The following is a 21,435-nucleotide window of genomic DNA, read 5'->3' on the forward strand; positions in this document are numbered from 1 at the left end:
AACAATATGTTTATCAGTTTACTCCCCTGATTAATTGCTTACTTGCAATGCCAAATGCATCTCCAATCTCCAAAGTTAAGATCTGTTTTATTTAAATTTTCACCTTCAGTTGGCTTCTCCAAGTTCGTATTAGACCAGAGTTGCAAATAGCTCGAACCAGTTAAAAGACGACTGCCTAAAAAAAAAATTATTCATCATTTATATTTAGACATTTAAGTGACTTAAATTACATGCTCAAGAATTTCACATAAAACAACTTCTTAAAAAAGTCAAATATCAAAAAAAAAAATATTTTGAGGAACACAGGAGAAGGCTGTATTTTAATTTTGTTAAAATAGCTTGAGATAGAAAGGAAGATATCTTATAATTTCTCATTTAACAAATATTTAATGAGCATCTTCTTTGTCCCAGGCACTGTGCTAGACATTGGAAATACAATGACAAATAAAACATTGCCCTTTTTCATGAGTCCATATTTCAGTAGAAAGACATGGAAATATGATACCACGTAAATGTGTTACATACATGATAGAAACGTGTGCAAAGCTTTATGGAAGCCCACAGGAAGGAGACATTCATGTGTACCTGTAGTAAAAGTGCCAGGAAATGTGATGAAATGCAACCTGGTCCTTAATGGATGAATAAGCAGAAGAGACAGGCATTTCAGAAAGGAAACCTAACATGAACAAAGGCATGAAGACATATAAGTTCATATATTTTCCTAAGAATGCCTCTTAATCTGGTATAGGTTAAGGAGTAACATACACGGAAAGGCTGGAAAAAAAAATTACCATGGAAAAAATGCCAAGGTGAGACTGTGAAGAGTTTTTCAAGTTCATAGCATTTGGACTAGGTTATAGGCAGTTGGGAGTAAAAGATTTTCAAGTGGCAGTGGGAAATTGTGGGGGAGTTGTTATAAAACTGGATCTGTATTTTAGAACAAGAAGGCTTAACTGGAGGAGGAGCAGTCAACAGATGGCGAGGCCTGTTGAATCCCCCTCTACTGAGGTAACATACAAAAATCACACATACAATATATGCATTTTTCCAGAAAGATAATCTGTAACTTTCATCGAGATTTCAAAGACTCTAGTGTACAAAGAAGGTTAAAAATACTTCTTAGAAAACAACTCTAGAGACAGACAACATCAAGGAAAACATAAATGTGTGGCTAACCAACTATTAAACTATTAAACCTGGTTAATTAACTATAAAAATTCATATGGTAGGCCAGGCATGGTGGCTCACACCTGTAATCCCAGCACTTTGGGAGGCCAAGGCGGGTGGATCACCGGAGGTCGGGAGTCCAAGATTAACCTGACCAACATGGAGAAACTCCATCTCTACTAAAAATACAAAATTAGCCGGGTGTGGTGGAGCATGCCTATAAACCCAGCTACTCAGGAGACTGAGGCAGGAGAATCGCTTGAACCTGGGAGGCAGAGGTTGCAGTGAACTGAGATCACACCATTGCAATCCAGCCTGAGCAAGAAGAGTGAAACTCTGCCTAAAAAAAAATAAAAAATAAAAATTAAAAAATAAAAAATTCAGATGGTAAATCATAAGGATCTCAACCAAATATTTAAAAAGCAAGCATCTGAAGGCCGTTTCAAAAAGTATTATCAAGGCTCGGTGCAGTGGCTTACACCTGTAATCCCACCACTTTGGGAGGCCAAAGTAGGAGGACTGCTTGAACCCAGGAGTTCAAGACCTGCCTGGGCAATACAGTGAAACCCTGTCTCCACACACAAAAAAAAAATTACAAAAATTAGTTAGACATGTGTTTGTAGTACCAGACACTAGGGAGGCTGAGGTGAAAGGATCACTCAAGCCTGGGAGGTCAAGGCTGCAGTGAGCTATGATTGTGCCACTGCAGTCCAGCCTGGGCAATAGAGCAAGACCCTGTCTCAAGAAAAAAATGAAAAAAAGAATTGTCAAGGTTTGACACCAAATAAATACCGGGGAAAAAACAAGAGGTTTAAATGACAGATTCCCAACTTTATGACTTGGGAATTAAGTAGAAGGTCATGCTATCATCCACACAAAAGACAAGCAATTTTCGCAAAAAAACTGACAATAAAGATGGCATTCACCTTGGCAATTAAAGACTATAGATTTGTTTATTTCTAGAATAATCACTATTTTTTTAATTTTTTGCTGACACAGGGTCTCACTATGTTGCCCAGGCTGGTCTCAAACTCCTGGGCTCAAACAACCCTCCCACCTCAGCCTCCCAAACTGCTGGGATTACGGGCATGGGCCAGCATGCTTGGCCCTCGTTTTCTTGTTTCAAAAGGAAAGTGGATCTCTGGCATAGACTTTAGATCAGAAATCCCTGTGTCTAAATCCCAAGTAAGATGCTTAATTAGCCATGTGAATTTGCTCTAGTTGGGCAATTTCTGAGTTTCAATTTTCTCATCTACAAAATTTGAGCTTTAAACACAGTTGTAAGGATTAGCTATAATATGCACAAAGTCTCTAGCACAGGCCAGATACTAAGCAGAAGCTCAATAAATAGTAGAGCAACTAGATAGAAGGTTTCACAGACAGGGGAAGAAAAAAAAGCACAAGTAGTAATGAAACATTCCATTTAAATATGTTGATTATTCCACTTTTTGAACTTACCAACAAATACAAGTTTTATTTTGCTTAATATAAACTGAAGATAAATTAAGATATCCCATAAAAGATTAAGAATTTAATACAGAATACAAAATTAATCCCAGGTATGGAATGGAACAAAAGTAGGTAAGATATAATATGGTATACTGATTTCAAACTCTAAGAATTAGATACTACAGATATTAAATTATGGATATTTAAGTAGGATATTATGGATATTAAAGCAGGAAAAAAGCATAAAAAGTCTAAAACAGAAAATCTTATGATTTAGGTAAGATACAATAGTAAATTTGGACACAAAAGAAGGACATTAATCAGTTTACCAATACCATCTAAAAATATTTTTATCTCTCTGATGACTTCTATTTCTATGTTCCAAAGATAACTTTTTTTTTCCTTTTTTTTTTTTTTTTTTTTCTGAGACAAGGTCTTGCTGTCACCCAGGCTAGAATGCAGTAGCACAATCACGGCTCACTGCAGCCTCAACCTCCTGGGCTCAAACAAGCCTCCCACCTCAGTCTCCTGAGTAGCTGAGACCTCAGGTGCTGGCCACCAAGCCTGACTAACTTTCCAAAAATTTTTTTGTAGAGATGGAGTCTCCCTATATTGCTCAGGCTGGTCTCAAACTCCTGAGCTCAAGCAATTCTCCCCACTCAGCCTCCTAAAGTGCTGATATTACAGGTGTAAGCCACCGTGCCCAGCCCCAAAGATAACTTTTTATGTTCTAGATTCAAATGTCTATACATTGCTTTATGATATACAAGCTTCTCAAAGTCCACATATCCAATTAACACCTTATGTTCCACTACCTCTAACTCTTACATATTACTCTTTGTGTGGTCACAGATACTCTCAAAGTAATTTCAAATCCAGTTGTCAAGTAATGTCAATTCTACTGCCTAAACACATTTCACATCCAGGTATACCTTTCACTATTCATTAATTATTAATTGAGCACCTACTATGGAAAAGGCATTGAAATAAGTTCTTATTTTTCATCCAGACTAACAAGACTACAACCTCTCCAAAGGTCGCTCCTTCTCCTGTTCCATTTGCCACTGACCCTTCTAACTCACTGCTAGCAGACCAATCTCGCAAAACCATAAATCTTACATTACTAGCCTCTTTCGAAAACCTATAGTTTTTAGACAACCATAAATAATTAAATTCAAATTTTTTTAGCATGACTTTAAAGGTCTCCTATAACACGGTAAGGTCTTATCTCCTTACCACCACTGAGACTCAGCCCAGTGAAGTACTAATCCTTATTAAAATGTATCTTATGCTTTCTTTCTCTGTGCCTTCGGTCACTTTTGTAGAATGGTAAAAATGGCTCCCAATAAATTATGTCTCCCTATGGTGATGCCCCCATGTAATATGACTTTGCCATATCTTTCATCAAGAGGTGGAGTCTATGTCTCCCATTCCTTAATATTAGCTGGACTTGTGACCATATAATGTGGCAGGAATAACAGTCTGGGACTTCCTTGTAGCTTCCACTTTCACTCTCAGAATGCAGCCACCATGTAAAATCCAGGCTGCCCTGCTAGAGAGAGCCATAGAAGAGGTCATGTGGAGGAGAACAAAGGCACTGCAGTAGACGGCAAGCAGCAAGGCCCAGATATATGAACAAAGCCTTTCTTGGATCTTTTAGCTGCAGATAAACTGCTTCAGTCACTACCACATGGAACAATAGACAAGCCATTCCCACAGAGCCTTCCTGACCAATAGAATCATAAGCAACAAAATGATGGATGTTTTAAGCCATCCATCATTTTGGAGGATGCTTTTCTTTTTTTTTTTTTTTTTTTTTTTGAGATGGAGTCTCGCTCTGTCGCCCAGGCTGGAGTGCAGTGGCCGGATCTCAGCTCACTGCAAGCTCAGCCTCCCGGGTTCACGCCATTCTCCTGCCTCAGCCTCCGGAGTAACTGGGACTACAGGCGCCGCCACCTCGCCCGGCTAGTTTTTTGTATTTTTAGTAGAGACGGGGTTTCACCGTGTTAGCCAGGATGGTCTCGATCTCCTGACCTCGTGATCCGCCCGTCTCGGCCTCCCAAAGTGCTGGGATTACAGGCTTGAACCACCGCGCCCGGCATTGGAGGATGCTTTTCTAACACAGAAATAGATAACTGATACAAATATTCATTATATTTTATTTCTTTTTTCTTTTTTGAGATGGATTTTCACTCTTGTTGCCCAGGCTGGAGTGCAATAGCATGATCTCAGCTCACTGCAGCCTCCACCTACTGGGTTCAAGCAATTTTCCAATCTCAGCCTCCCAAGTAGCTGGGATTACAGGCATGCGCCACTACGCCTGGCTAATTTTTTTGTATTTTTAGTAGAGATGGGGTTTCTCCATGTTGGTCAGGCTGGTCTCGAACTCCCAACCTCAGGTGATCTGCCCACCTCAGCCTCCCAAAGTGCTGGGAATACAGGCGTGAGCCACCACAACCGGCATATATTTTCTTAAATTTCACTTTTTTCCTGCTGCATCTACTCAACCTTCATTGCTAAAGTCTGTTTACTCTCAGGTCCAAAGACTCCTTTTCAATAAAACCTTAATTCTCCAGAGAAATATCTCTTTCCAAAAACAATGGGTATCCTACTATGGCACTTAGAACATTCTCTCATTTCTTACAGTGCATATCTGTCTTCGTTTCAGTATAAACTCTAAAAGGGCATAATCCATTTTACCTCTTTGGTATTCCCCACAATCTTACACACAGCCCAAGTGAAATACATGAGAGTAATAAAAATAAGAACAACTAGGCAAATGATATTTCATTTTTGTTAATCCTGCTTATTTTCTTACCTGTGGGATCCCAAGTTATATTGTGTGCTATTGATTCCAGAAAAAATTGGCCACTTTTCTGCCACTGACTATATAATTCCTAAAATTAAGAAAAGAGTCATTTAGCCCATTATGATTGGCATCTTCTCTCTGTCAAATGTGTACGTTTACGCTTGCTATTCTTATAATAACACAATTTTAAAGATAACAAAATGTTCAATTCAGTCAACAAAAATAGAGAATATATGATAAAGAAGACATGTAAGAGAATATCCATTACTGGTGGTCAAGATTCTATCTTTAGTATAAATAGCCAATAACCATATGCTACCTTGGATAACAGTCTTATTAACCTCAGATTTAATTATTAATTATTACTACAGTTACAGTTAAAAATTTAATTTTAAAAGTGTCTGTGGCTTTACTATTTGATGTTTCCTTCTCTTTTACTGTTTTATCTCCACCTGAGATCATAATGGTATATGGGAATATTCAGAATAAAAGATGTAATGTTTTGATACTACTATATAATTTATTGCTTTACAGCTTCTTAGAGCAAAATTTTCCCTTTTTTCTGTCTACAAATCAGTAAGAAATATACAGTGTATTGTGACCCAGAACACATACACTTACAAATAAAAACAACCTACGTTTATCCTTATTACATGTGACATACTCTGATATTTTCTCTATTTCATTCTCTTTTTAAATTCAGGCTATGGTCTACACTAAGCTGAGTTCACAGCCCAATTACAGATTGAGACTCATACTCTCTTAATGTGGTGGCTCTCAAACTTTGGTACAACAAAGAATAGCCTGAGATGTTACTAAAAATTCAGACTTCCAAGACCTGTGTCCAAAAATTCAGGTTCAAAAGTTTCAGGATGGGGCACAGAAACCTGTACTTTAACACCCCAGGTGATTTTGACATAGGTGACCTACAGAATATGCTTTCATGAAAGACTGTCTTGCAGGAATGTCTTTCAATCACAGTACATACCAGAACTCTCTCTGGAACAAGACATATAAGTGCACTGACACAATCCTACAGCTACCGATTTAGAAATTCCCAGGGCAGGATCTGGGCACATATACCCAACGGTAGTTGTGATGTGCAATTCTCATGAAGACCACCATCTTAAAAGAATACTCCGTAATATACAAAGAAAAGGAAATATTTTTACAAGGATCTGAAGATTCTGAGACTATATTCTAGAATCATAGATTTTATACATCTTTCAAGTTTGTAACTTTACCATTTGATCCACTTTAGCCCTTCTTCAAGTTTTTTATTATCCCTTCTGCAAAGTCAGTGCTGATAAGCCAATAAACCAGCCTCTTTTTGAGTTTTACACATTATATTCATAATTAGTAAAGGAGAAAATGGGCAAACACTGAAATTCTCTATTTTATCCTTCCCAATAAAGGCATTTTAACATAACACAGTGATTTTCAAAAGCCACTTATTTTATTTAATAAATACTTATTGAGTATTGAAATACACTGTTCTGGGCTGGGTGGGGTAATCACCTAAAAAATTTCTCTTTAGTACTGCCAATTACTAATTCTTAAGCCTTTAAGAGGCTCAAATATTGGATTCACTAGGCAATCTATAAAAACAAATAGAAATTAGAAGTGTGAACACTACTTCCGTGAAATTTAAAGATAAGTATCAATTAACTCAGAAAATAGTTTTCATTAACACAAAGTAAGGAAAGGATGCTCACACCTAGGAATCAATACTTTGATTTTTTAAAATGGTTTTACTCTTAGTTCTGTGGCTTAACAGCTGTTTCACTGGTCAAGTCACTATATTCTTTGAGCCTACTCTACTGCCTTATTCGTAAAAAGAAGAAATAATAGCTGTACAAACTAGGTTTGAAGTAATTTGTAAAATACTAATGAGCGAAGTGAAGATGATATGAAAACTATCAAAAGATATATAAAGGTATGTCTGCTATAAAACAGTTTAGCCCTTTATAATTAATGTATTTCTAAATGGTCTTTGACATGTTAGCCTAATAATATTCCTATCAACACTGAATAGATATTAATCAATTTGAGAGTTGATCAAAGAATTTCATAAGGCTGGCTTACCTAAGACCAACTAGCTAGATAGACCCAGAAATAGAAACCAGTCCTATGACCCCCCAAAATATTGCTCTTTCAATGACACTATACTTACCTTCTTTCAGATGGTTTGTTTTTGTTTTTATTTTTAGAGACAGGGTCTCTCTGTGTCACCCTGGCTGGAATGCAGTGCTGCAATCATTGCTCACTACAACCTCAAATTTTGGGGCTCAAATGATCCTCCCGTCTCAGCCTCCTGAGCAGCTGAGACTATAGGCATGCGCCACCATGCCTGGCTAAACTATTTTAAAAATCTTGCCCAGGCTGGTTTCAAACTCTTGGCCTTATGTAATCTTCCTGCCTCAGCCTCTTAAGTAGAGAAGATTACAGGCACGAGCATTAAAGAACCTATAAAATCTACTAACATGATCCAAATATTTATAAACTATTGGGTAACCAGTTTTCAGAACTATTTCTGAGTACAGCTTCCTTATAAAGAAAAACATTCACTGACCTATTAACGATTGTATTACATGATCTAAATAATGCAAGAAAGTTAAGCCCTGAAGAAACAAAAAATCTGTATAAAGGTAGATTATAAAACAAAGAAAAAGTACTACATATGGCTGGACAAGAGTATTTGATACTAGCAATAAAGTAAGTGCCAAACTTTAGGCTACTGACTCTTGAAATATTATAAAATTTAAAATTTCAGAAATAAAATAATAAAGCATTTTAACAATTCATTGGCACGATTTATTTTAACTCTATTCCAATGAAAAATTTAAATATATTTTTAATATCAAAATGGAATTTAACATGTAGGTTCCATTATAGTATATAAGTTATACCGATGTACTTCATGATCACTCTGATTTTACACTTTTAATACTTAACACACTTCAATTCCTAAAAGAAGAAACCATAAATTACTGACCAAATTTTTCTTTTGTTTCGGTACGTTAACTGGTTCAAAAATGGAGATAACGTTTCCATAAGATGCTGCAATCTTTTAAAAAGAAAAAAAGAACTTATCAGGGATATGTTAACTTACTTATGAATCAAAAAAAAGCAAAGAAATGAATACTATAACTTTATGCCAATACACACAATTTCACTCACTGATGCTCAAGAATGTCAGTTTTGAAGACTATCACATCTGCATTAGAATCCTAGAACTGCTACTTACTATGTAACTAGCAACTTAATCTCTCCAAACGTTAGTTTCCATATCAGTGTTCATAATATGTACAACACTATCTTCCTAACAGCATTATTTTGAGGGTTGAAATAACATTTGTAAAACACCTAGCATATAATAAGTGACATACAATATGCACAGTAAATGTTAATTATTGTCATCCATCCTCAAAATTCATAATTCTGTCAGTGTATATTAATGTTTTAAAAATATAACTTAGGTCTATTCCTCTGGAAACTCCTGAGTACATTTTAAAACATATTCTACTTTATTTATCCTTTGAATTTACTCTTTAAATTGATGGATCATAGCCTTTCCTAGCTCTGTTTTATAAGGTAACTACTACTAAAATTTGAGTGAGTCTCATATGAAGAACATCAAAATATTAGAAATCAAACAGAGAGAGAGAGAGAGAGAGACAGACAGACAGAGATTAAACGAATGAATCAGGGATAGAAAAAAGAACATATGATCTAGTAAAGAGGAAGGTAAGAAATGAGGACACAACATACATACGGAGAAAAAACTGTGAATGGATATTTTAAGCATTCTGAGTTCTTAGAATATAGATGTCACTTGTGCTGCACTGATCTGGAGGAAGTGTTAATTTGGGCCTTTAATTATGGGTGAGATTTCAAAAAGCAGCAAGTCTTCAACTTTATAAATAGGGCATAGTATGAACACAGGTGTAAACACTAAAAGAGGCAATATATGTTTAGAGGCGAATGACCACCATCCCACCACGAAAAGAGTGCTCCTTATAACAGAATAGAGTACCTGAAACTAAAAAGGCAGCTCTGAACCAGGTTGTAAAATGCCTCACACCAAGGTGAACAATTTGAACTTTTCCAAGGTAATGGGCTAAGAATATTTTGAAGCTGATGAATAACAGGATAAATGAGGATTAATTTTCTCAGAAAAATGAATTAGGTGGTAGTACAGCACAAAGAAAAAACCAGCAGTAATAAAAATACAGGTGCCTATGATGTTAACATTTCCTTTTTTTTTCTTGAGACAGTCTCACACTGTCGCCCGAGCTGAAGTGCAATGGCGGGATCTCGGCTCACTGCAACCTCTGCCTCCCGAGTTCAAGCGATTCTCCTGCCTCAGTCTCCTGAGTAGCTGGGATTACAGGTGCCTGCCACCATGCCCAGCTAATTTTTTTTTTTTTTTTTTGTATTTTTAAGTAGAGACAGGGTTTCTCTATTTTGGCCATAATAGTCTTGAACTCCTGACCTCATGATCCACCTGCCTTGGCTTCCCAAAGAACATTTCCTTCTTAAATGCAGTCAAAAGTCCCCGGGTACCAGAACCTGCCAATTTTCTTCCTGACACTTTAAGGAACCACTATGATAATACCGATATCTGTAAATGAAGAAAATATTTCTTCATTAGAATGATTATAAAACCAAATGACTTCTTAATTCCTCTTTTTGTTTTTCTAGAGATGGGGTCTTGCTTTGTCACTCAGGCTGCAGTGCGTGGTGCAATCAGAGCTCACTGCAGCCTGGAACTCCTGGGCTCAAGTGATTCTCCCACTTCAGCTTCCGGGTAGCTAGAACTACAGAAGCATACCACCGCATCCGGGTATTTACTTTTTATTTTTATTTTTGTAGAGATAGGGTTGCCCCAGGCTGGTCTCAAACTCCTGGTCTCAAGTGATCTGCCCACCTTGACCCTTCTAAAGCTCTGGGATTACAGGCATGAGCCACCACACCTGGCCATGATTTCTTCATGCTAACCTGGACTGTCATATAGTCTATCACAAAAAGATAGCCCATATTGGAAAGTATTAAATTAGATTTTTAACATTAACCAACTCCATGTGAGTCTAGATAGTATTAAGCAAGTTTTTATACAGTTAAGAAAGATTATAGAACAGAAGAGCTAGGAGATCAAGCAAACATGAAGAGAATGAAAATAAAAATCTCAAAGATAGGCTGGGCGCCGTGGTTCACATAATCCCAGCACTTTGGGAGCCCGATGAGGGTGGATCACGAGGTCAGGAGATTGAGACCAGACTGCCCAACATGGTGAAACCCCATTTCTACTAAAAATACAAAAATTAGCTGGGTATGATGGCGGGCACCTGTAATCCCAGCTATTCGTGAGGCTGAGGTAGGAGAATTACCTGAACCCGGGAGGCAGAGGCAGCAGTGAGCCGAGATTGCGCCACTGCACTCCAGCCTGGGCAACAGAGCGAGAGTCCATCTCAAAGAAAAAAAAAATTAAAAAATAAAGGATTTTCAGCATTCCATAATAAAGAGCATTTTTGTTGTATAGCAAGAAGTCATCAGAGGCCTCAACAAAAGATAGGGGAAACTTGTAACTATATTAAAAGGAAGGAATACCATGTAACAAAAAGAATAGTAGTCCAACAAATACGTAAAGATTGAGAAAACAGAAACTCCTTTTATAATTAGTATCTTTAAGTCCCAGGAAGCAACTTTTAATACTAGAAGGTTTACCTCAAATGAAGATTAGATTTAAAAACAAATGATTGGGTTCATGGACTCATATGACGACTTTGATTCCTTACACAAAATGTTCTAGTGGAATCATACGAGTATATTTGCAAAGTTCAGCCCAGTCTAGCTGCAACTATACATAGGCCTTACCATCTATGTCTACATGGAGTTATTTTAAGCTATGTATTATGCTGCCTTGCCTGCTAGTATGACTTCCTCATTCTGGTACTACAGGAACTGTATTTAACCCCATCTAGAAAAATTTTCTACTTTGTTTCTTCTGTTTTTGTTGTTACTATTTTACTTTCAAGGTTACCTTTTTACTTTTCATATGCAAATAGAAGTTCAGATAAAGTTTTTCACTTTTCTTACGGGCTTAGAATATTATAAATTCTAGAAGAGTTTTTCATTTCCACAAAGTTACACAGCCCTTGTTACACAGAAGTTACAAGGAGATAACTACCTGTTTACAAACAAAAAAAAAAAACTCTAAATCATTTCCTTTAGTTTATTTGTAAATGTTGAAGATTTACTGTTACTCCTTTCCCCCAATCCAATCACCTTTTAAATACTGAAGCTTTAGACTCATTCTATATCAGTAAGTACTATATTTCTTTCTCAGAGAAGATGATGCTATAATTTAAAATTATATAAGAACAGAATTTCTGGCACTCTTAGAATGCATCTTAGAGAGCCAAAAATTTTTCTAGCTACACTATCTTTGAAACAAAGCCAAGTCTCTAATTCAATAGGAAATACATACCTCAGAGATTATCCTGACAAAAACCATACTCCAAACAAATTTGTATATTACAAGATTACAAACCTTGCCTTGTTGCATTGAACAGTCTACACATCCCACTTGAATATTTCCATGTTTAGCTCCTGGGATTATCTGTAATCTTTCAAAATCGCTTCCCAGTATTACAATGTCACATCCAGATGCATAAGCCTAAAAAATAAAATAAAATAAAAATGATAAAAGTGTCAAGGAAACATTTACCATGTAGAATACTAGTATTAACTATCATATTTTAAGTCAGGGAGAACAAATGTTTTAAAAGACCAATTTTAGATGTTTTCTTCAAAAAAAATCTTGTATTTAGAACTATTTCCCTTACCTCCCAATATACAGCCTATTAGCAAATTCTGTCAGTCCCATCTGCAAAATATGCATCAACTCTGTCCACTTTTTTCATCTCCAGTGAATGACCCTTGTCTAAACCAAACCATGATATTTCTCTCCTGTCCTACTATTAATAGTGAACTTCCATTCTTGCCTCCCTCTAATGCATTTCCACAAAGAGTGATATTTGAAAAATGTTTACTGCACCAAGTAATTTTCCCTGCTTAAACCCCTCAATAGTTTTTCACTGCACTTGGAATAAAATCTCAACACCTTACCATGGTCAATATCCTAAAAGGTGGTCCTTCTATAAACCCATCTCAGGCTATTCTTTCCTTCTCTCAGTTGGCTCTTGTTTCTGTTCCTTTTTCCATCTCAAGGTGTTTATCTGCCTGGTCTTTTCTAGTTAGCTGCTTTCCAACATTCAGGTCACAGTTCTCAACCACTATCTCTCCCATTACTTTCTATCACATTACAGCTTATTTTCTTCATGGCATATATCACAATTTTTAAATGTCTTGTTTATTGTCCATATCTATTATTAAAAGTTAAATTCCAAAAAGGATTCAAGTTCATCTTGTTCTCTACTCTCGTCTTCAATTCTAAACAAGGGCCTAGAATGCAGCTAATAATTTATAAATGGAATAAATGAAACATTTTATTTCACAAAAACAGTCACCACAACAAAAGAAAATATACACAGTTCAAGACTTGTTGGCAGGCATTTCATAGCTCTTTTTCAATTTTACAACAGTTAACATAACTCTCTCAACTAGAACTCTTTGTGTGTCCTTTTCCCTACCACCTTCTTTGATCACAGGAGTTTCTTCCATTACAGGTACATGGTTGTTCTCCTAGGATTCATATTATAGGCTGGAACACGTTACAATAATAAAACATTTAACACAAACTGTTTTCCAACCTGAGTTCATAAAGATTTTATCAACTCTCTACTTGCTCCTCATTTTTGCACAAGCATATATATTTAAAAATTATACTTCAGGCTGGGCGCAGTGGCTCATGCCTGTAATCCCAGTACTTTAGCAGGCGGAGGCAGGCAGATCACCTGAGGTCTGGAGTTCAAGACCAGCCTGATCAACACGGAGAAACCCTGTCTCTACTAAAAATACAAAATTAGCCGGGCGTGGTCGTGCATGCCTGTGATCTCAGCTACTTGGGAGGCTGAGGCAGGAGAACTGCTTGAACCCAGGAGGTGGAGGCTGCAGCAAGCTGAGATCAGGCCACTGCACTCCAGCCTAGATAACAAAAGTGAAACTCCGTCTCAAAAAATAAAAATACTTCATATATACTTTATCTTAATTCCTACCAAAACCAAAATTATTCTGTATATGCTATCAAAAAGTATTTAAAATGGCACTTGAGAAAACATACAAATGAATGTGCTATATGGAAAAGAAAATGAAGGCCCAAATAAGTTGATAGCGTCTTAATAGTGGGCTTCAGAACCTGATCTCTTGATTCTTGGTTTCCTGCTATTTCCATGGCACCAACAGGGCCTTCCCTACTTAACATGTTTGCCTGGAATTTCACCTAAAAATAAGAAAGAATAATCAAGTATGATTCCACTAGTATCACAAAGCGAAAAGAACTGGCTCAAACAAACAAACAAAAAATCACATGATGATCTCCTCTCCTATATAAATATCCATGATGGGGTCATAAGACTTGTCATAAGACCATTAGCAAGAATGAATTCCAAAGGCTAATTTTAAGAGAAGTTGTCTTTCAAATAATTTAGAAACTAATTTTTCTCCTTGATATTAAATTTTGAGAATTCTAATTGTCACTGTTTCTCAAAATATTGTGTTGAATTTTACATGTTTACAATTTAGATTTGCTCCCTTCTAAACAACATTTTCAGTTTCCTTTCAGTGGAATAAAAAACTCATGTCTTCATAACTTCACCTTTGTTATACATGAAATTATCTACCTAATTTCAGATATTATGTTGCAAGTATTTTGTCAAACATGACCCAAAATTTTCCCACATCAAGTCTGTATTAATTTTGAAGGACCACACAAATTACTATTTAATACGAGTATTACACTTGCAGAGTTGAGAAATGTAAAGTAATCCCAAAAATAAATACTTAGTACTATACAGAGGAAAACACCAACTAATAACACAATTACCACTTCATCATTCAATGACTTATCTAGCTCTGGATTACTTTTGTTCTTTTGCTGCTGCTGCATCATACTACTACTATTTGACTTTTCCTCAGAGATGGTACTAGAAGTTACAAAGCTGTCTCTGTTGTCTTGGTAAATTTTAAATCAAACAAAATTACTGAACTTGGCTGGGTGTGGTGGCTCACACCTGTAATCCCAGAACCTTGGGAGGCCAAGACAGGCGAGTCGCTTGGGTCCAGGAGTTAAAGACCAGCTTAGGCCACATGGCAAAACCGCCTCTACAGAAAACACAAAAAATTAGCTGGTTGCCGTGGCGCACACCTGTAGTCCCAGCTACTCAGAAGGCTGAGGTGGGAGGATAACCTGAGCCCAGAAGGTCAAGGCTGTGGTGAGCATCACTACACTCCAGCCCGGGCAACAGAGTAAGACCTTGTCTAAAAATAAAAAATAAAATTTTAAAAAATTGCAGCAAGTCTGCAGTTCCTTCCTCTACTGAAGACTTGAACCCCGCAAAGTAATTTGTGAAGGTGAAATCAACTTCTTCCAAACTCTTGGTAATGTTGATATTTTGACCTCTTCCTATGACTTGCAAGTGTCCCTAATGGCATCTAGAGTGGTGAAGCCTTTCCAGAAGGGTTTCAATTTACTTTGTCCTGATCCATCAGAGAAATCATTATCCATAGCAGCTACAGCCTTATGAAATATATTTCTTAAATAAGACTTTAAAAGTTGGAAGCATTTCTTGGTTCACGGACTACAGAATGAATGTTGTGGTAGCAAGCATAAAAACCTCATTAATCTCCTTGTGCACCTGCATCGGAGCTCTTGGGTGATCAGGTCATTGCCAATGAACAGCAATATTTCGAAAGGAAATCTTTTTTCTCAGCAGTAGGTCTCAACAGTGGGCTGGAAATATTTAGTAAACTGTGCTGTAAACAGAGGTGCTGTCATCTGGGCTTTGTCGTTCCATTTGTAGAGCACAGGCAAAATAGGTTTAGCATAATTCTTAAAGACCCTAAGATATTCAGAATGGTAAATGGGCATGGGCTTCAACTTAAAGTTGCCAACTGCATTAAACCCTAACAAGAGTCAGCCTGTCCTTTGAAGCTTTGAAGCCAGGCACTGACCTCTCCTCTCTAGCTATGAAAGGCCTAGATGGCATCTTCTTCTAACAGAAGGCTGTTTCATCTACTTTAAAATCCATTCTCTCACATAACCACCTTCATGAATTATCTCAGCTAGATCTTCCGGATAACATGCTGAAGCTTCTACATCAGTCAGCATTTGCTGCTTCACCTTGCACTTAAAGGTTATAAAGATGACTTCTTTCCTTAAACCTCATGAATTAACGTCTACTGGCTTCAAACTTTACTTTGCAGCTTCCTCACTTCTCCCAGTCTTCACGGAATTGAGAAGAGTTAGGGTCTTGCTCTGGATTAGGCTTTGGCTTAAAGGAATGTTGTGGTTGGTCCGATCTTCTAGCCAGATCACTCAAACTTTCTCCACATAAGCAACAAGGCTATTTTGCTTCCTTATCACTCATGTCTTCAATGGAGCAGAACTTTTATTAAAAGTTTCCTTTGGAATTTGCCCTTTGCATTTACAATGGCTAACTAGCACAACAGGCCTAGCTTTTGGCCCATCTCGACACATCCTCCTCACTAAACTTAATCATTTCTAGCTTTTGATTTAAAGGAAGAGACCTTTCACTTGAACACTTAAAAGACACTGTAGGGTTGTAACTATTCTAATTTCTATATCATTGTGTCTCAGTGAATAGGGAGGTCTGAGCAGAAAAGAGATATGAGAGAAAAGCCAATTGGTGGTGCAATCACAATACACAAAACATTTATTAAGTTTACTGTCCTACAGGAGCACAGTTCATTGGCACTCCACAACCATTACAACAGTAACAAAGATCACTGATCACCATAACAGGTATCATAATAATTTTAAAAGGGGCCAGGTATGGTGGCTTACACCTGTAAACCCAGCATGTGGGGAGGCTGAGGCAGGCAGATCACTTGAGGTCAGGAGTTCAAGACCAGCCTGGCCAACATGGTGAAATCCCGTCTCCACTTCAAATACAAAAATTGGTCAGACATGCTTGTTTGAACCCAGGAGGCAGAGGTTGCACTGAGCCAAGATCGTGCTGCTGCACTCCAGCCTGGATGACAGAGCGAGACTCTGTTCAAAAATAATAATAATAAAAGTGTGAAATATTTTGAGAATTACCAAAATGCGACAGAGACACAAAGTGAGCTCATGCAGCTGGAAAAATAGTGCTGACAGATTTGCTCAATAAAGCGTTGCCACAAAACTTCAATTTGGAGTTCAAGACCAGCCTGACCAATCTGGAGAAACCTCGTCTCTACTAAAAATACAAAATTAGCCAGGTGCAGTGGCGTATGCCTGTAATCCCAGCTACTCAGGAAGGCTGAGCCAGGAGAATTGCTTGAACCCAGGAGGCAGAGGTTGTGGTGAGCCAAGATTGTGCCATTGCATTCCAGCCTGGGCAACAAGAGTGAAACTCTGTCTCAAAATTAAAAAAAAAAAAAAAGGCAGTACAAAAAATGAAGCAGCTATGCACAAGACTGATGCTTGTAATCCCAGCACTTTGGGAAGCCAGGGTGAGTGGATCACTTGAGGCCAGGAGGTTGAGACCAGCCTGGCCAAAATGGCAAAACCCCATCTCTACTAAAAAATACAAAAATAAGCAGGGTGAAGTGGTGCACACCTGTAATTCCAGCTACTTGGGAGGCTGAGGCATGAGAATTGCTTGAATCCAGGAGGCGGAGGTTGCAGTGATCTGAGATTGTGCCACTGCACTCCAGCCTGGGTGATGGAATGAGACTCCGTCTCAAAAACATATATATATAAAGGAGCTCCAATTTGTCTGGCAAAAGATTCATCAAGGGAAACCACATAGGCCAGGAAGGAGCGAGATGACACTTTCAAAATGCTAAAAGACAAAATACTGTCTTCTACAAATACTGTAGCCAGCAAAGTTATCCTTCAAATATGAAGGAGAGATAAAGTATTTCCCAAAGGGTGACAAAATCCACCACCTTCAAGACTTGCAAAAATGCTACAGGGAGTTCTTCAACATGAAACAAAAAAACCACTAACACGCAAAAAAAAATTTTTTTGGAAGATACAAAACTCAATGGAAAAATTAAGTCACATACAAATTTAGAAGAACACTATAATTGTGGTGTGTAACCTATTCATAACTCTATTATGAAGCCCAAAAGACACATCTATCAAAAACAATATCTACAGTAACTTTTTAAGAGATAGGCAATATAAAAACATGCAAATTAAGATAACTGAAAGCCAAAAATGTGAATATAGAATTTTATTTTTATTTGTTTCTATTATTTGAGATATAAGCTGTCATAGCTTTAAGATAATAATGCACTTCAATAAGATGTCTTATGTGAGCCCTCATGGTAGCCACAGTGCCAAAACCAATAATAAATTATTTAAAAATAAACAGTAACAAAGTAAAACACACTATCAGAGAAAAGCATTTAACCACAAAGGATGACAGTAAGAAAGGAAGAGAAGAGTAGAAAAACAACCAGAAAAACAACAAAATGCCAGTAGTAAATCCTTACTTACCAATAATATTTTTTTAAAAGGAAAACTCACAATTACTTTTGCACCAACCTAATAACACAATGTAAAGGGGCTTTATTCTCCCATTAGAAGGCACAGAGTGGCTGAATAAATGAGGAAAACAGAGCCAATTATATACTGTCCACAAGAAACCCACCTCACCAATAAAAGCATACATAGACTGAAAGTAAAGGGGTGGAAAAAGATATTACATGCAACTGAAAACCAAAAAATACCCAGACTAGCTATACTTACATCAGATAAAATATGCTACAAATCAAAGACTATAGACAAAGATTACTATATAATGATAAAGCAGTCAATCCAGAAATAGGATATAACAATTATAAATATCTCCATCACCCAACACCAGAGTTCTCAAGCATATAAAGCAAACACTGCTGGGCATGGTGCCTCACACTAGTAATCCTAGCACTTTGGGAGGCCGAGACTGGCGGATCACCTGAGGTCAGGAGTTCAAGGCCAGCCTAGCCAACATGGTGAAGCCTTCTCTCTACTAAAAATACGAACATTAGCTGGGCACGGCGGGGGGTGCCTGTAATCCCAGCAACTCGGGAGGCGGAGGCAGAAGAATCACCTGAACCTGGGAGAAAGAGGTTGCAGTTAGCCAAGATCGTGCCATTGCACTCCAGCGTGGGCAACAGAATGAGACTCTGTCTCAAATAAATAAATAAATAAAAATAAAGCAAGCATGAATAGATCTAAATAGAATGCAATACAATAATGTAGGAGAATTTAACACCCCACTCTCAGTGATAGACAGATCATCTAACAGAAGAATCAACAAAGAAATATCAGTTAAACAATACACTAGATCTAATAGGCCTGACATTTAAAGAACACCCACCTAACCGCTGCAGAATACATATTATTTTCATCAGCACATAGACTACTGCCAAAAATAGACATATCTGGGTCACAAAACAAGTCTGAACAATTTTTTTTAAAAAGAGAAATCATATAAAGTATCTTTTCTCACTACAATGGAATGAAACTAGAAATGAGTAAGAAAACCTTCGGAAACTTCACAAATATGCTCCTGAATGACCAATGGATCAATAACAAAATTAGGAAGGAAATGAAAACTTTCTTAAAACAAATGAAAATGGGAATACAACATAAAATCTATAGGATACAGCAAAAGCAGTACTAAGAGAAGTTGAAAGCAATAAATGCTTATATTTAAAAAGTAGAAAAAAGAAAAAAAGTAGAAAGACTTCAAATAACCTAATAATACACCTCAAGGAACTTGAAAACCATGAGCAAATCAAACCCAAATTCATATGAGGAAAAAATGAAGATCGGAGCATAAATAAATGAAACTGAGACAAAAAGATCAACGAAATGAAACTTTTTAATGAAAAGTTAAAGAAAATAAACAAACCTTTGGCTTGACTAACAAAAATAGAGAAGACCCAAATAAGTAACAAATTAAAAAGAAGACATAACAACTAGATCAAAGAAATAAAAAGAATCCTTATGAACAACTATATACCAGCAAATTCAATAAAATCCAGAAGTGAGTGGATAAATTCCTGGACACATACAACCTACCAAGATTGAACCACAAGGAAACAGAAAACCTCAACAAATCAATAATGAGTAATGAGATGGAAGCCATAATAAATAGTATTTTATCAAAGAAAAGCTCAGGACCTGATCATTTCACTGCTGAATTCTATCAAACATTTAAAGAAGAACTAACACCAATTCTACTCAAACTCTTCAAAAAAAATTGAAGAGAAAGGAAGACTTCCAAACTCATCTGGAGACCCGCATTATCCTGACACCAAAACCAGACAAAACAACAATAACAAAAATCTACAAGCCCATATCACACATGAAGACAGATACATACAAAAATTCTCAATAAAACACCTGCAAACCAAATTGAACAACATACTAAAAAATCATTCACCATGATAAAGTGGTATTCATCCCAGGGACGCAAGGATGGTTCAACACATGTGATATGGTTTGGCTCTGTGTCCCCACCCAAATTTCATCTGGAATTGTACTCCCATAATTTCCATGTGTTGCGGAAGGGACCAGGTGGGAGAGAATTGAATCATGGAGGCAGTTTACCCCATACTGTTCTCGCGGGAGTGAATAAGTCTCACGAGATCTGATGGTTTGATAAGGGGAAACCCATTTCACTTGGCTCTCATTCTCTCTCTTGCCACCGCCATGTGAAATGTGCCTTTCACCTTCGGCCATGATTGTGAGGCCTCCTCAGCCACGTGGAATTGTAAGTTCAATAAACCTCTCTTGTAACTTGCTCAGTCTTGGGTATGTCTTTATCAGCAGCAAGAAAAGAGACTACTACAATATGTAAATCAATAAATGTGATATATCACCTTAATAGAAACAAGAACAAAAACCATACGATAGTTTCAATAGATCCTGGAAAAGCATATGATAAAATTCAACATCCCTTTATGATAAAAACCCTCAACAAAACTGGGCATAGGAGGAACATTCCTCACAATAATAAAGATTATTTATGAAAAACCCACAGCTAACATCATTCTAAATAGGGAAAAACTGAAGATTTTTCCTCTAAGATCTGGAACGAGAATGCCCACTTTCACCACTTTTATTCAATACAGTACTAGAAGTCCTGGCCAGAGCAGTTAAGCAAGAGAAAAACATAAAGGGTAACCAAATTGGAAAAGAAGTCAAATTAGCCTTGTTCACAAATCATATGACTGTATACTCAGAACAGCCTTAAGACTCCACCAAAAAAACCTGTTAGAATGGATAAACAAATTCTGCAAAATTCCAGGATGCAAAATCAAGATTCAAAAATCAGCAGCATTTCTATACATCAATGGTGTATAGAATAGCATACACCATTGTATGCTCACCAACGGTGAGCAATCTGCCAAAGAATCAGAAAGCAATCCCATTACAATAGCTACAAAGAACAGAAAAAATCCAGGAATTAATTATTATTATTATTACTATTTTATTTATTTATTTTGAGATAGATTCTCACTCTGCCACCCAGGCTGGAATGCAGTGGTGCCAATCTTGGCTCACTGCAGCCTCTGTCTCCTAGGTTCAAGCCATTCTCATGCCTCAGTCTCCCGAGTAGCTAGGACTACAGGTGCACACTACCATGCCTGGCTAATTCTTTTGTATTTTTAGTAGAGACCAGGTTTCACCATGTTGGCTAGGCTGGTTTTGAACTCTTGGCCTCAAGTGATCTCCCCTCCTCAGCCTCCCAAAGTGATGGGATTACAGGAATGAGCCCCCGTGACCAGCCAGAATTAATTTAACCGAAGAAGTGAACGATTTGTACGTGGAAAACTATAAAGCTGATGAAAGAAATTGATGCACTCGCCAAGTGCGGTGGCTC

At 37.2% G+C, this 21,435-nt stretch overlaps 1 protein-coding gene across 6 annotated transcripts in view; it reads right to left on the reverse strand.

Annotated features, from left to right (window-relative positions):
* DMXL1 (Dmx like 1) overlaps positions 1 to 21,435 on the reverse strand; it is a 174,868-nt gene that overhangs the window by 138,663 nt on the left and 14,770 nt on the right. For all 6 annotated transcript variants that reach the window (XR_002727748.3, XM_023197351.3, XM_023197327.2 and 3 more), the window contains 4 exons: positions 11,979 to 12,104; positions 8,421 to 8,492; positions 5,435 to 5,513; positions 43 to 175 (listed from right to left, as the gene is read on the reverse strand). Coding sequence is in view for 5 of the 6 variants with exons in the window: in XM_023197351.3 (XP_023053119.2) it covers positions 43 to 175; positions 5,435 to 5,513; positions 8,421 to 8,492; positions 11,979 to 12,104 (410 nt within the window). In the remaining variant the exon portion in view is untranslated. The remainder of the gene's footprint in view (positions 1 to 42; positions 176 to 5,434; positions 5,514 to 8,420; positions 8,493 to 11,978; positions 12,105 to 21,435) is intronic.

This window comes from Piliocolobus tephrosceles, chromosome 4, assembly GCF_002776525.5.
Source record: "Piliocolobus tephrosceles isolate RC106 chromosome 4, ASM277652v3, whole genome shotgun sequence".
NCBI classification, from domain to species: Eukaryota; Metazoa; Chordata; class Mammalia; order Primates; family Cercopithecidae; genus Piliocolobus; species Piliocolobus tephrosceles.